This window comes from Trichoderma evansii (assembly GCF_050947405.1).
Source record: "Trichoderma evansii strain SZMC 28006 chromosome Unknown GGI43scaffold_17, whole genome shotgun sequence".
In the NCBI taxonomy this organism is placed as follows: Eukaryota; Fungi; Ascomycota; class Sordariomycetes; order Hypocreales; family Hypocreaceae; genus Trichoderma; species Trichoderma evansii.
In genome coordinates, this window is record NW_028145189.1 from 494,460 (window position 1) to 510,579 (window position 16,120).

Sequence of the window (16,120 nt, forward strand, 5' to 3'; positions counted from 1 at the left end):
TCGTCGGATCCTGGAGATGAAACCAGGTCTCACCAAAGCCAGCCCGAGGCTCAGCCCAGTTTTTCTCTCAAAGCTCCGGCCGGCTTTTGTACCAAAGCTCCCTGTGATTTTAAGATCCGACTGAGTGCTCCCAAGTTGCAGAATATGATGGGAGATGAACGGGCCAGCATGCGGTCCGCGGGCATTTTGGGAGGTGTGCCACTTAGCGTTTGGAGCGGCGCCTCCCCTTGTCAAAGCGTGGCAGCTTGCCGGTTGGTATGACCCAAGATTTCCGAGATTAGTTTCTCCATCATGTCAAAAAGTAGCTCGTACCTGGGAACGCAACGGGTACTTGGCGGGTACCAGTATAGATCCAACCATGATACCTTTGTCGAGCTCGCAGCTCTGCGTTACCAATTGTTAAACTGGTCGTGGCTGAGAGACCCAAAACGTCTTCCAATGCTTTACCAGACCGAAAAGTAAGAAACTGATGTCGTTCCAGCTAGCACACTTCGTATCGCCCCCAATTAAAAGCAAGGAAGATTGATTCGTGAGCAAGGCTAAGATTAGCAAGGGTTTCTTCAAGCCCGCTCGCTTGCTTAAACCCATACAGCAACTTACTGTACAAAATACGTACTGTACAAATATACCCGTACTTGTAGGTTGACGTAGCGGCTGAATGGGGAGAAAAGATGATTGTTGCACTAGACAAGTGACCCTGGCTTGGTTTCAGGGCACCAGCAAGACATCAGTTACCCCGTACGTGAGGTGAATATCAAGTGCCCTGGTCTGCCCTCTTCAGAAACGTGTAGTACTTCATGCAATAAGAGCACGTGAAGCGGCGTTTTCATCGTACGAGTTTCTCCAGTAAAAGAGGCATCTCGCTATCCTCCAGATTCCCGAAAGACAATGACTACGGCTTCGCTGCAGCGCACAGGCGCTAGACAAATAGCCACATGTCAATTATCATCTATCGAAGACGCAGGCTCTGCACCGGGCTTCTCTCCTAGATCGGATTGGCGCTCTGCGAGCATCGCCGACCAAACATCCCAGCGCTACTGGGGGAGCCCCTGGCTCAGAGAGCTTACTGGTACGTAGTAAGACCTTCTCTGGGCAAATCGCATTATGGGCTACGAGTGCTTTGCGCAAGCAGCTGGAGCGAACAAGTATATATGCTACCTGTATAGTACTCGCGCAGCTGTGTGACGTGCTATCCCGAAACCAGATATTGACACATGATACTAATAATTCACCCGACGGAGTGATCCTTGTTCCCGCCCCTCCAATTAGCGAAGAGGGCACAAGTACAAGACAAGTTTGAACTGGGTTTCCCTTATTGGTGGCATCTCAGTTGGAAAGGTATCACCCTGTGCTCTTATTGAAGTCGACGCATCCTCGCCTGAATATATACACCAGGGCCTGTTGGAATTTTAGTCGTCGCCATCCGTAGGCTAGCAAAAGATATCATATTTCTTTTCCGGACGCTGCTTAGTCATGATATATTTCCACTTTCTAGCTTCGGATCTTGAGGATCATCTCCCTTTTCAGCAAAGATCAGAGAGCTGGGGCCAAGCTGTCTTAAGACAGTTTCTGAGGGTAGCCACCTGGTAACTCTACTGTAGCTTGCAGAAGAGACGACCCGCTTTGATGCGGTCTTTGATGCTTCAATGCCAGTCAGGCGCCCATTCCTCCCAAAATACTACAAGCTGCATGAATCCTTGCAGGAACCTCCTAGCACCGCAGTCTTTGACCCAATCTGACCCAATGACTCGGCTCCGGCCCAGTCGCGATGTGATCTAGTCGTCCACTAGGATGAGGCTGCCCGCTTTGTTCTTATCTGAGACAAAAACCGGGAGAATAAACAAAGGCAGAATTCTTCCGGGCCAGTGCTTTGGTATCGGCTTATTGTACCAAATCTGTGCTTTATCTGTTTTCGATCGACATCTCCCAATCAGTCCTCAGTACTACCTCAGGGTTACGTGAGGACGATTCCATCGGAGCACCCTTGATACTGACGCTGTTTTTGTGTTCTTTTTTTGGTAGCCAGCTCTGCAGAGTCGCTATTATCCATCTTTCTCCTTCGCTCTCTTATATTTTTTTTCTTCTCCCCCAGAAGCTCTGGTTTCATTCCTCTTTTCCCCTCTCTCATTGTACCAGTAGCACAATGAAGATATCATTGATTGCTCCGCATTTCTTACTCGGCCTCGTTTCCGGATGCGTCATCTATGCGAAAAACGACCCAAACGGAACGATGATCTATGCATGGCTAAATCCCCCGACCCGACGACGCGCTAGTTGCTAGTCATACTACTACTCCGTAGTACTACTAGTATTAGTAGTTGGCGGCTCTCGCTTCCTAGCCCCTGGTTTCCATTTAGCCAGCGCGGCCTAAGAGCCCGGTCCACGACTAGCAGCTTTAATATGTGCGCTAACGGTGCAAAGATGTCACAGAGTACAAAGCTTCTTGTAGAGATAAAGAAAGTCAAAGCTCGAGTGATCCTGTAGGCATGCCTTATTGTGCCTGGTGGGGAGACTTTCTATCCATAGACCACTGAGAGTGCTATCCAGCGAGCATTCTGGGTTGGCCGTCACAGGCCGTGGTGATGAGACGATTTCTCAATGAGCCCCGATAATGTTGTTTGTGCCCCATGTAGGATATTCTGTGCCGCGATACGTAGTAGAAGACATCTTGTACTATTTCTCCTCTTATTTTGCATTGCTCTCTCTCGGCATGAACTCGTATTTGTAGTAGTGTGCGTTCTTTTTTCCTCATCTCTCATCTTAACGGGCAAAGATTCTCTTCCAGGTCCACAGCGGCCATGGGGATCAGAACCGTCTCTCAACGAGTCCAGAAATGGCATGCCTGGCCACGGAAATCCCAAAGCTATCAACTAGAGGTTTGGCCTGTAAACCAAGACCCCTAGCGCGGTAGTATAAAGAAAGGCGCAAGAATTTCGCAATAGCATAGCATAAGCACTTCTTTTCACTCGGGTCTTGATAAATTAGCTCTAGGACATATAACGACTAGCTCCTAAGCGTTGAAGAACGAGAGGCTGTCTAGTAGTCAAGCTAGCAGGATGACGCCTGCATGTATGTATACTCCATATTAGTACTTGATACTTTGGACGTCTGCGAACAGGATAGTCGCAAAATCTCACGGAGCAATGAGGGAAGCAATGCTCCGTATTGCCATCTGTATTCCATAGCTATAGACAAGGTATTCCGTAGACCAGAGCGCTTCCTTCGCTTCCTTGCATATAGCAGATGCGAGAATCTTGGTTGTTTTAGGCATTTGAGCATGGTTGGCACCCTGGTGCCTGATGTAGTAGGTACGGAGTACTCCGTACAAGGACTCTCAAAGTATGTAGCATTCGAAGCGCAAAACTTGATAGTGATGCAAATCCTGGGACGAGCACATGGCGTTAGGTCTAGAAATTCCCGAACAAGGGACCCCCCTTAATAACGAACCACCCTCGACCTACGAAGTAAGTGCTGTACGAGCACACGCTGATCCAAGGAAGGGCTGTACCTGTACGGAATACTACCTCGCTAATACGAAGTCCTTGTGCAGGGGCGGAGTACGGCTTCTCTGCATTCCTTACTCCGAACAAGTATGTACCCGTACTTCGCATCGCCCATCTGAAGGCACGAACTCTTAGCCGCAGACAGCTAGGACATTATATTTTGGTGGTGACAAGTGGCGGCGCGGTGGACCTTTAGCTGCATTCTGTCAGCACGTTATTGCATCTCTAGCCTTCAGCACGGAAAGCAGAAGTGCCTGAATAGCACTCACATGCTCTAGACCAGATTACAAAATGCGGCCCGAGTGGCCTGAGCGGCCTGAGTGGCCAAGAGCCATTCTCTGTTGATGCTGTGCTTGGCAATCGCACTGGCAGCGACGAAGCTGAGAGCATGAGTCGTCCGTGTCGCCCAAGCAGAAGCAGGTCGAATGTCGCCGGAAACCCAGCATTGGCCGCGGGAAATTATTTTAACCGAGCGCAAGGTCTGGTGATGGCAATCGCTTCCTTCATTCCTGCCGTTGGGCGTTCGGAAGCAATGTACGAGGTGGGTACAAGGCACTTTGTATTTTGCACCAATTTGCACCTCCGAGCACGCGGCAAAAGTAGCCATCTCTACGACCTACCTTAATTTACCACCCACCGAGTGGCGTGCGCTTGGCTTTTCCCCTCCAACGTTCCAATCGAAATTCTCCGTAATGCCCTCATCTGCTTCGTGCATTATGGAGAAACGCCCCATATCGCCCGCTGCACAAGCATAAAAACTTGCAACCGAAATCAACAGTCACCACATTTGCATGCCTGTCATTTGCTCGGCAGCCGTTCCGCAAGGAGCAAAAAAAAGATCAGCGCTGAATCCTGGACTGCTCCTTTCTCCAGCTTGGAGGCTTTGGTCTACGTTTGTACTCGTACGCAGCACTAAACTTCGCAAGAGGAGCCGTCATTTTCTAAACAATTTTACAGACCAAACCAACAGCTTCAACCCTCCTCCAAATTTAGTAGGTGACATCCCAATGCCATGGTGGGCACTTGGTCACTAGTCAGACCACGGGCTTTCAGAGAGCCTGCTGCTCGCCATTTCGCGGTATCGTGAGGATGGCGGTCATCAAGAACTGATCACGCATCGTCCAAAGTAACGAAAAACTGCTAGGATTCAGCCGGGCACCAGTGCTTCGAAGGGCCCAGGCCATCTGTTTTTCCCATGGCCTTGACGGCGCACCCCCGCCGGGACCCCATTTCGTTCTGATGGCCGCAGGACTATTGAGGAGCTAAATTTCCGGGGGGGAGGGGGCAGGGGTACGTCGTCGTGTGAATCTGGGGGAAATAGCACAAAAATTTCCCAGAGACCATTCACGCCGATATCAAAAGTGAAAAAGAGCTCACGCTTGTGGCATCTTTCACAGGAAAAACGACCAAAGGGGTGTAAATACAAACCCCCCACGCAACGAGAAAAGGAAAAACCTCACAAGCATTCATCTACGAGATGCTCAACCTTGGTTCTCAGCAAGGGGTCTGATGCATCTAGACTTGTTCCGGTAGGAAGGCGCAGATTTGGGCTAGCGAGCCTTAGGCTGTGAATACATATGGAACCGAATTACGAAGTACAGTTTCATTTGCTCCATGCTGGACGGGATATTTGGGCTCCCAGCCATGGGCCTGCATGCAAGCAGTACGTATACTCAGTACAGAGTACCGTACCCGTGCATATTCTTGTCAACCCCCAGGCAACCGAAAAACTGCCTGCGGGATATCATCTTCAGCACCCAGCGATATCTCTTGGATCCGGCTGGAGCTGACAGCAAGGCCAGAGGGAAGGGAAGAAACAATCATCTCACCAACAGTTCATACCTAATACGTTAATGAGGGACAGCGCGGTTACCGTACGAAATACCACCTACTATCTGGTGGGTATTCTTGTATATCTGCGAGGGGCTAATAATACGATCTTCACTTATTCCGAGTATCATCCCGGGGAGGCTCGGCGGCCAATGAACGCGATGGCTAGAAAAGCTTCTCCTTGTTTTTACCACACCAAAACAAAACAGTGGCCAAGATAAGCAACAGCCGGAAACGGGAATCTGAAAGCGAAGTGCCCCTAGCGGCCATGGCCACTAATCCGTAGTCGGCAAGGAATCCAGACGGAAATTTTCTGACAAGCGTCTATTATTCTATCACATCTCGTCGATGTGAGTGGGGGTTGAGTGAAGGGGCTGCGTAGCCCCGTTCGGCGAGCCCACCGTGACATTCTCCTACATTACTCAATCTTACATACATGCAACGAACGAACCTACGCCAAGTGCCAAGTACAGGCTTGGCGAAATGTATTGTCTTGTCGCGGATTTTTCTCCCCTTCTCAGCTTTGGCTCATATTCGAAGATTTTTCTCTTTTTTCCAAGCTAATAGGTTGGCTATACTATGCCATCTTGTTAATAGTGTCTCGCCAGCGTGTTCAGACTATCATAATTCCATTATATATCAGAAGTTACTACAAGTGTGTCGCTCTCGGAGCCTAGCCGCTCAATCGGATCGAGGTATCAAAGTCTTCCCTCCCTAAATTACCTTGGCATCCACACAGCTATATCACTAGTGCCATACCACAGCTCGTACTCCCAGAAGCTATAAAGTACTTCATACCATGCATGTGCCGCGCCGATGGGACTGGGGGGGTGGAATTGACACGGCCATTCCACACTGGAAGGGTCTGGACTGAGCTGTTAGTTTCTCGGAATTGTGGCAGCCGCCAACACTAGGGTGGTCTGGGCAGAATTATATGTCCCTCAGAACCAAATTCAACTACACATGATAGGGAATGGTCCCATCCTTTGTTTGGTGTGCGCATTCTATCGCCACAAGATAGGCGGATGTTTTGCAAAAGGTCGTCTCGATTTAGATGAAATGAGTTGACCTCCCAATCTCTGCTTCGTGTTTACTATGAGAGCACAATCTCCTTTATGACTCTCTCATAAAGACCACGTGCTGGGATAGCCCCTTGTCGACGGCCTTTCCATTTTCCATTGCTTATTATCTGTACTGCTGCTCTGTACTGTGAATCAGCATCCCTGCGGCAATTCAAGACACCGGGATTCTAAGCAGTGGCTATACAAGTGCTACGATGTACGAACAATAACCCTGTTGCTTTGAACTAGCCCTGCTGTCAGCGGAAAGTCCTAGCCGACAAACGGCCGATATATTACTATTCTCTGTCATCTCTTGCTAATAAGCATGATGACGACCTGGTATCAAGTTACTAAATCGGGTATTCACCTACTCTATTCAGTGATTCCATAATATTTATAGTAGCATGAAGATTCACGATGCAAAAACAACAAGCTAGATGTGTTGTGGCGTCAGCCAAGGCAAAGGCCGATGCAAAATCCAGGCATGAATTTGAGAGATTTGGCTCCCAGGACACCCTGCATGGAAACTAGCTACCGAATTGTTTGTGTGGCCATCTCAGCTTCGTCTTCGTACTATTGGGTCGGATGCTCAGCTATCGGAGCAAAAAAAATGCAAGGAGATGAGCCAGCATACGACTGGTTAGAATACGCCGCCATTAGCTAGCCACCCGAAGACGGAGCCTGCATATACGGCGTACTCTATTGCAGTTAGTGGTTTTAAGCGGCCACGACAAGATATGCGCCGACATATCGCCATATATAAAAAGTTGCGTTAAACCATGGAGGGTGTCTAGGCAGGCTGGCCACGAAAGAGGAGCAAGCAATTCAAATTCAAACACAGCACGCATGCCAATAGCCAAAATTTGTTGCCGGACATTCCGCGGCCAGCCCAGCCCATCTTTCTGCAAGAAGGCAAATTTAGCACGCCAACGTGGCTGGTGTGTTTATCATATTCCATCCATGTCCAGCTGAACTTCTAACACAGTCGCGTGCAAACATTGCGCACGTACACACATGATGCCACCAAGGGAAGTTTAACACCGCAGGCGTGGGCCAGTCTCGCCTGTGTGTCTCATTTGAGAGCTGAGCTGCAAGGACAACACTGGCACAGATAAACATGCGTATGAACCAGTTGACTCAGTACAGCTGTTGTTGGCTGAAAACATGCATGTATGGCTAGGAACGTACTTCGCTTCACTTGCCCTGCCCTTAAGAGGGTCCATGTATGAACCAGAGATACCCACCCCATTCCCTTGCTATCCTTCAGCTTGATCTTTATTTCTTCCTTGCTTCTCTTTGCCCTTCATCCCTCTTGTCTCACTATGAATCACTAGACGTGGGAATGAAGACCATCTTGCGCTGCATGTCTTACTCTGACGCCACTGCGTCAATGTGTTTTTTAGCGCCGCAGCACATGGTTCATGGAGCTATTCTGCAGCCACGTAGAAATCTCGCCCCCCCGGGCGTGCAGTTAACTTGTTTTTCATTCAGAAGAAAGTCCATTAGTATAGCTGCATATGGTTTACAAGGATATCATAACAGTCGAGATCCATACGCAACTCGCTTCCTGTGGCGCAAGGATGCGGTGACAGGATCGCACAAAAGCCCGCTTGGGGGAGTAAGTGAAGAACGCTGACCATCTTTGTAAATGGGAAGGGGGACAAACCCCCCAACACTCTTATCCCGCAGTCCGGACTGCCGGAACGACGTAGAAACAGACGACATACAAGTACTTGTATATTATTGTCTTAGGTGAATCAAAACAACAGCTATTGCTTGTAGCAGCAGTAGTGAGAAAGCATCGTACGATACTAAGCATCTGTATGATCTGATCTGATCTGATCAAATCCTGTCTCAGATCTGATACATTTCAGACTATGCCACGCTCCCATCTCCCTTTATATACATGACGCTGGATTAGGGTTACAACAAGGGTACCTGATAAATGCAAGACACAAGGACCGAATTTCCGGGACTCCGACAGGCAAAACAAATAATCCTTATAGACGACTCTCGAGGCCGGCGAACTGTTGGTCCTCTGCCCAGTGAGAATCAGGCCAGACCAGTCGGATCGCATCCCAAATGTGGCTATTTTAGCATTGAAGTTAGTAACACTGCTTCTCATAATATTTTTTTTTCTCTGGTGATATAAGGAGGCAACATGCATAACCGCAAATCGTTTGATGTATATCAGTTTCAAGGGGAGAATAGGACGTGAGGGTAGAAATGAGAGGGAGAAGCAACGAAGGAAAAGGAGAATGACTCACTTTACATGGAGGATCTCTAGACCATCCTTGACTTCCTGAGGAAGATCCTTGACGTCTTTGCGGTTCTGTGCTGGGAGCAGCACCGTCTTAACCCCTGCGCGGAGGGCACCGATGAGTTTTTCCTTGATACCTCCGACAGCAGTGACTCGGCCGCGGAGGGATATCTCGCCCTGTGTTACATGTCACGTTAGCTATGTCAGTCAAGGTTGGTGTATTGGGGGAAATAGGAGGAGAGGAGGAAGGGGTATTGGATTTGCCTGCTGTTGAACAGGAACTGGGGCCGAATGGTGTTGAGGGTAGGGGGGAAAGCGTACCGTCATAGCCATCGTAGGTGGCACAGGCTTGCCAGAGAATAGCGAGATCAAGGCAATGGCCTGGCCGATACCACTACTAGGGCCATCCTTGGGAATAGCTCCTGAGGGGCAGTGGACGTGAATACTGCGATCCTTCATGATATCAACATGTGGATCAGAGGTTAGGCTCAGTTCATAGGCATGAGCTTTAACCCAAGTGAGGGCAACTTCAACACTCTCCTTGAGTACGTCGCCTAGCTTGCCCGTAAGCTGCACTCGTCCATTGCCAGGCATGTCAGCGACCTCGATAAAGAGGATACTGCCGTTGCCACCGGTGCTGTACGCTACAAGTCCTGTTACAATGCCCGGACGACTTGTCTTCTCGGCAATTTCCTCTTCGTACTTTTCAATGCCCAAAATCTGCTCAATGTCATCGAGTGTGAGCTGCCGCCGGTACGTCTCCAAGGCACTATTGTCTCTCGCCTCCGCGTACTCGACAGCCTTGGCGCGACATACAGAGCCAATTTCACGTTCCAGATTGCGAACCCCTGACTCACGGGTGTACGACTCGATGATTTTGGATACCACCTCCTGGCTGAACTCGACCTGGTCATCCGCCAGTCCGTTGGACCGGAGCTGCTTGGGGATCAGATGTTGGATGGCAATGTGACGCTTCTCAAGCGTGGTGTAGCCAGGAAGATAGATCATCTCCATGCGGTCCAACAGAGGTCCGGGGATGGTGTCCAGGCTGTTAGCGGTGGCGATGAAGAGGACCTTGGACAGGTCTACCGGCATGCCGACGTAGTGGTCCTGGAAGTTATGGTTCTGCTCCGGGTCTAGAACCTCGAGCATGGCGGCCGAGGGATCGCCGTGTACGCTCGCCGAACCAATCTTGTCAATCTCGTCGAGCAGGAAGACTGGATTTGCCACACCGACCTTTCTAAGGCCCTGCACGATGAGCCCAGGCATGGCCGCCACGTAGGTCCTCCTGTGGCCACGGATTTCAGCTTCGTCTCTGACACCACCTAAGGAGATGCGGTGGAACTTGCGGCCCAGAGCAGTTGCAACCGATTTGGCCAAGCTGGTCTTTCCTACGCCGGGGGGTCCGATCAGAAGCATGATCGGTGACTTGTCGACTGTGCGCTTTGACTTGAGCACCTGGAGCTTGGTGAGTTCAGATTCGGACGCCTCTTGTCGACTGGCAGCGCTTTGAGCAACGTCTTCAGCTATTTCGGCGGCGTCACTGCTCTTGCCGTCAGTGATGGCCTTTTCAGCGACGGCGGCGTCAGCTTCTGCCTTGCGAATCTGCTCCTCCATATCGTCACTAATGGACTGCTTCAACCTTAAGACAGCCAGGTACTCGATAAGCCTCCTCTTGACCTTGTCCAGGCCATAGTGGTCGAGATCAAGCTGCTGGCGAGCTTTGGTCAGCGTGTCAGCCTTCAGTCGGTCATCTGTGGCCGCAGTCCACGGGATTTCAGATATCGTCTCCAGCCAGTTCCTCGTGACCTGGTACTCTTGGTTCATGGGCGGCATTCTCTGCAGCCGGCGCAACTCTCTATCTACGGACTTGGAGGCTTCTTGTGGTAGCTTTGCTGCCTGCAACTTCTTCTTAAGTTCGTCCAGCTCGTTGGCCTCTTGGTCTTCGTTTTGATCACTCCCTCCTGGGGGTGGCAAAAGCCCCATCCCAGCCATTGGGGGCATTGTATTTGGCCTCCTAGTAGGGTTCTCATTTAACCGATCGATTATCTGGACCGGTACTGTTGTGAATGTAGTAATCTTGAAGTTGTTCTTGATGCCGCCAACCTGGCGCTCCAGGAGCTCAATAACCTTGGTGAGCCTGACCTTGGTGTCCAGGGCGGCTAGAATGCCAAGTTTTTCCTCGTGGGTGCCGTCGAGAAGGTTAGCCATGAAGTCAGCCAGCAGACCAGCCTCCTTCAACTCCCTTCTGATGATGAGCATCTCCAATCGTTTTGTGACTGCGGGAGAGAGGGCCGGGCCGCCTGTGCGAGGGAGCAATGATGAGATGCGAAGAATTGTGACCAGCTCTCTTGAGCGCATCTTTAGTAGGGTGAACAAGTCTTGCAGCTGCTTATCGGTGACGTCCACTGTAACAGCAAATCGCAGTTAGAAACTAAATATTCCGGTGAGGGGGGAGAGAGATGAGATGAGATGACCTACCCTCGTCTTCATAGTATGTCGCTTTAGCCTCAAAAAAGGGACGCTCGCGAACTATTGAGTCGAGTCTAATCCTGCTCGTGCCCTCAACCCGCAGTGCGAACTCGCCTGACCCGCGTCCATCAATGCCGACGATCTTGGCAGCGACTCCAAAGCCAAACAAATCGTCCTTCTTTGCGGTGCCCGGGTTGATTGTGTCGACACGAGCGCTTTCTGGGTCCTCACCATTGGTGATGAGGAGCTGGCCGTCCGGGCCGACCAGCGGGGAAGACACCGGCACACATGCTATCGGGATGGAGTCGATGCGGCCATCCGGGCCCTTTGATGCGGCGAGCTCGTAGACGTAGGCGAGAAGAGCCGGCAGGTCGGGTCGGCTGGAGTTGACGGTGACGCGGTAGGCGAGGCCGGGGAGCAGGACAGTCCCGCGAGGGAGGGGGATTAGCGGGAGGGTCGCGGTCTGGGATCTTCCCATGGCGTATGCGATTGTGACGTTTGCGTGCTGGTGTTGGTGTTGACGTTGGTGTTGATGAGCGCAGAAACAGGAACAAGTCAACGCAACGCTATTCGCTATGAATGAGAGGTGGACAAGAAAAGAAGAACGAAATGGCCCGGGTATTAATTGATCGCCGTGGGAAGACTTGTGTAGAACGCGGTGGAAGGGTATGAAGCAAGTGAAGCAAGAGAGGCGGCGAATTTGTTGTTGATGTCAACCCCGGCTTATGCGATCATGCTCCGTAGTTTGACTGGCAGCTTCCCGGCCACCCAGTTCGAGTCAGGCAGGCTATTATGCAAACCCCCGGCTGGAATCTTGCCGAGGCTGAATGTGCGGAACGCCTATTGGCCGGCACCGTTGATGGAGATGCCGTGCGGAAACTCGTGACGGTGGCGATTGAAGCTGTATCTGCTATGATGTTTGGATGTCAAGATTTTAAAAGGGATAAAAATTCAATTGGTCGAATAACGAGAAGAGTGAGATGGATATTGGATGCAGCATTCCATCGAATCGTATAACAGAGTGTGGTGTTGATACAGTGAGTGCCTTACATGTAGGTATTACAGTGAGCCACATGTACAGCACCATGCATGCGCTATGTACCTACGTCTACCGAGGGTAACGGTCTCCAGTTTCCAGATCGAGATTGTTCTGCGCATCTCGAATCTAGGCAAGTATCTGGCTACATACTACAAATCTCCAGCAATCTGTATGCATTTTACGGTCATTTTTGCGTAATCGCAATGTGAAAAAAGGAAGAGCAGCAAATAACTCCCTAATATCGTGATATCATGTAGATGCACTACTGTACACCTGAGCTTAACTGCTGAGTCATCCAACTGCTCGTACTCGTACTTGAGACTAGCTTGTCGCGGGGCAAAATCCATTAAACCCAAGGCGCGCTTCAAACGCGTCTCCCACTTTCGAGAAAAGCCAGCGTTCACCACATCACTCTCGTCACAATGTGTAAGGCAAGCCCCGTTCATAAATTTGACTGCTCTGTGCTCATCTCCCATCTACAGCTGCATACGACGGATACTCCAAAACTGGCTACGGCGCCCAAGGTGGTGATGACTCTGGCGGCTTCTTTGCTGGAGGGGGTTCACAGCAAGGCAGCCAAGGTGGTGGCGGCAAGGTAAGCTCAACATCTTCACGTTTGATGCTGCATACATCCGGAATTACAAAGCTGACGTATACAACACCAACAGTCATACCAAGATGAATCATTACGGCCCTTGACAATCAAGCAAATCCTCGATGCAGAGGAGCCATACTCTGGTGCAGAGTTCAAAGTAGACGGCACTCCCATCACACAAATCACATTCGTCGGCCAAGTCCGCAGCATAAACCCACAGCAGACAAACCTGACAATCAGGGTCGACGATGGCACAGGCCAGATTGACGTAAAGAAGTGGATCGACGCAGACAAGCAAGACGATGCGGTACCCAGCTTCGAGATTGATTCACACATCCGCGTATGGGGCCGCCTAAAATCCTTTTCCAATAAGCGACACGTTGGAGCCCACGTCATCCGACCGGTAACAGATTTCAACGAGGTCAACTACCACCTGCTGGAGGCAACCTACGTACACCTAGTAAACACCCGAGGCCCTGCCGGCGCGGGACCAAACGCCGACGGAGATAGCATGTTCGTTGACGGCGGTGACGGCTTTAATGCCGGCGGTGGTGGCGCCCAGCTCCCCAGCAAGCTCTCTGGATGCAGCACTGTTGCGAAGAAAGTATACAACTACTTGAACAACACACCCGGAGGCAACGACGGGATGCATCTGAGCAATATTACGGGAGGAACGGGTCTGGGAATGCGAGAAGTGATCACAGCAGCGGATGAGCTTTTGGGACAGGGTTTGATATATACAACTGTGGATGACGAGACATGGGCAATTTTAGATTACTAAGGGCAGTTTGACATTGACGCACAAATCTTTTTTTGATATATAATAGTGTACGGTAGAGACAGGATTTGGTCAAGTGAGTTGAAAAGGTATCTCACTAACCAGGATGAAAAAAGCAGCAACAAACTATAACGAACGTACGATAAATACAAAATTTGTCCAAATTTAAGCTTACTTCAATGCATGATGAGATTAATGAGTGGCTGGGCAGTCGACTTTTGTGCCACGCAACTTTTAAAATCAAGAGTCATGTGAAGGAGAGAACGAAATAGAAGGGGTTCAAACTTATCAACAATCTTGTCAAACTTCAAGTTCTCCAAACAAGGCTGAAGCAGTCAACATCAATCGCAGACATCATCAGACTTTGACAGTCTCAATCTGGTCCAGCGTTGGCACTGCTTCTTCGGCTGCCTTAGCGACTACAGGCTCGCGCACCATGATGAAGAGCGGCACAGGCACCGGTCCTCTCTTGAAGGAGATTTCCTTGCGGTACTTGAAGCCGAAGCGCTCATAGTAGCTAATGTTGTCGCTAGAGCTGGACTCAAGGTACATGGCGCGATTCTCAGAATCAGCCTGTGGAGTGGTTAGTTTATCAGTTTCGTCTTTCTCTTTATACATGGATCCGGCTTACCTTTGCCGCCATGTCCATGATGAGCTTCTTGGCATAGCCTTTGCCCCTGGCGCTGGGTTTGGTTCCGATATAAGCAAGGTAGTAGTACTCGCGGTCTCCCATGACTTCGTCCATTGTCTCATGCAGGAGAGGCAGCACATCTTCATAGTAGCGCTTGCGGCCCTCTGAGCCAAGTTGGTAGTAGAGGCGCCACATGCCGCTTCGGAAGATGGTCCACCAGTCGTCCATGTGCATTCCGGGAGGCATCCTATATTTGGTTTAATCAACACAATATACTTTACAATAAGTGTATAATTTGGACTCACCACAAAGCCACGCAATCATAATCTGGGCCAATGGTTGTGACAAGGCCACTATAGCAATGGGCAGACACCAGATAGGTCATGATGTGGACGTGGAGCTTCCATTTGGTCTCGTCCGAGTAACGGTCCGTTTCATCGCCGTCAAGAAGATACATGCTCAAGGCATCGGCGGCAAAAGCGTGGGCGAGAGAGACTCCCGCTTGCTCGCATTCAGTCAGGCCAATCTTTCGAACAGATTTCTCCCAGGACTGAGGGATAAGAGAGCGGCGGCGATCCACAATGGCTGTTGCGGTAACAGTGGAGGTGGTCGTGATGGTATCAACGGCGGTTTTACTTATAACGTGCGCCATGTTGGGCTAAAGTTTTTCGTTTATACTTCTTTCTTCTTATTGATTTGGGTCTTCTTTTCTTTAGAGTTTTGGTTTTACTCTGTTCATTCACTCGATATTTCCTGTATAAGTGAAAATCGCATAAAAAGAGGCGCCTGGTTTAGTAATGATCATGAATTGATTCAGCCCGGGGACTCTGTACGAGTTCGACTCACGTATTATATTCTCCGCACTATCGCCGGTATGGACCCTTGAGAGTTGTGATCTCGAGATGGGCATAAACCTGGATGGGTGTTGCAGGCAGTTCAGGCAGTCGCGTAGGTCAACCGACATCAATGTGGTGTTTAAGGCCCCAGGACCGTTAAATTTGAAGAGAATTGGAGTATGGGAGAGAGGGGGGAGAAGTAAGGTGAATTGAGGAGCAATTGATGCAGGACAAGTATGGCTAGGATTTGTTGTAGTTGTTGTTGGTTTAAGAGATGGAGGGCGTTGATGGCGGGTTGTTATGAATAACCAGTCAAGCAATCAATCACTTCACTGACGACGACCCAGATAAGGATATCGTCTATGCAGAGGGTGAAGAATGGAGACGGAAACCACAATTGGATGGGACGAGACGAGAGATTGCAAAAAGCAGTGACGATGGTGACCAATAGTCAGAGTAAAGTGTGCCAAGAGCAGTAGTTGAAGTAGAAAACTTCTAACACAAGATCCAAAGAGGGGAATACAAAAAGGATAGCCTCTTTCCCAAGCCCTCAGTATGGATGACCTAGGCCCAGTTTTGAGTCTTTCTCTTTTCCCTTCCCCGTTTCTTTAACCTTTCTTTTCCTTGTTAGCCTTCTATACGGCGGTGGGTTAGAGTGTTCCTATTCTTGGCGAGACGTAGTATGCTGTCGTATAGGCAGATTGTATACCAGATCGGATTAGATCAGATCGAGAAAAATCCCCAGGTGAAGCAGAGGTGTAAAGGAAGAGAGGAAGGGTTCCTGTCTACAAGATGGGGGTTTTGTAGGGATCTGACACGGATCTGCGGCCGGCCACTCGTTCCTCGTTTTACGGACTAACACACACGCAAACCATCCTTGGAGAGCTGAATGCTACGACTAATACAACCACCATTATCACTTCTCTTGCGGCCGCTAGCGAAAACATTACAATGACACGGGGTAGGAAACTCCGATGACACCGGGACACGGCAAGTCGCCCAAAACAAAGAGATAAGAGCAGCAAATAGTGACAGCCAGATCTATGGCGTGTGGACGGTCCCCACGCTTGGTTGGCCGAGTTTGCCTGAGGGGATCCACGATTGGCGGACCTCCG

At 50.0% G+C, this 16,120-nt stretch overlaps 4 protein-coding genes across 4 annotated transcripts; 2 read left to right on the forward strand and 2 right to left on the reverse strand.

Moving 5' to 3' along the window:
• Window positions 1-7,485: 7,485 nt before the first annotated feature.
• GGI43DRAFT_118435 (uncharacterized protein) lies at window positions 7,486-8,147 on the forward strand. The gene has a single exon (XM_083199020.1). It carries the CDS (start codon window positions 7,620-7,622, stop codon window positions 8,028-8,030), a length of 411 nt encoding a protein of 136 aa, XP_083058371.1. The 5' UTR covers window positions 7,486-7,619; the 3' UTR covers window positions 8,031-8,147.
• Window positions 8,148-8,394: 247 nt separating this feature from the next.
• On the reverse strand, window positions 8,395-11,604 carry GGI43DRAFT_385983 (Lon protease C-terminal proteolytic domain-containing protein; the record flags this gene model as incomplete). Its single annotated transcript, XM_083203728.1, has 4 exons — window positions 8,395-8,482; window positions 8,662-8,831; window positions 8,976-11,062; window positions 11,136-11,604. The coding sequence occupies 4 exons, from the start codon at window positions 11,602-11,604 to the stop codon at window positions 8,395-8,397; spliced, it is 2,814 nt and encodes a 937-aa protein (XP_083058372.1).
• Window positions 11,605-12,297: 693 nt separating this feature from the next.
• On the forward strand, window positions 12,298-13,702 carry GGI43DRAFT_411164 (uncharacterized protein). The gene is made up of 3 exons (XM_083206689.1): window positions 12,298-12,591; window positions 12,648-12,760; window positions 12,834-13,702. Exons 1-3 carry the CDS (start codon window positions 12,588-12,590, stop codon window positions 13,539-13,541), a joined length of 825 nt encoding a protein of 274 aa, XP_083058373.1. The 5' UTR covers window positions 12,298-12,587; the 3' UTR covers window positions 13,542-13,702.
• On the reverse strand, window positions 13,526-15,254 carry GGI43DRAFT_118691 (GNAT family N-acetyltransferase). Its single transcript, XM_083199023.1, has 3 exons — window positions 14,475-15,254; window positions 14,170-14,416; window positions 13,526-14,111 (listed from the first exon to the last, which is right to left on the reverse strand). Exons 1-3 carry the CDS (start codon window positions 14,819-14,821, stop codon window positions 13,896-13,898), a joined length of 810 nt encoding a protein of 269 aa, XP_083058374.1. The 5' UTR covers window positions 14,822-15,254; the 3' UTR covers window positions 13,526-13,895.
• Between the last annotated feature and the right edge of the window lie 866 nt (window positions 15,255-16,120).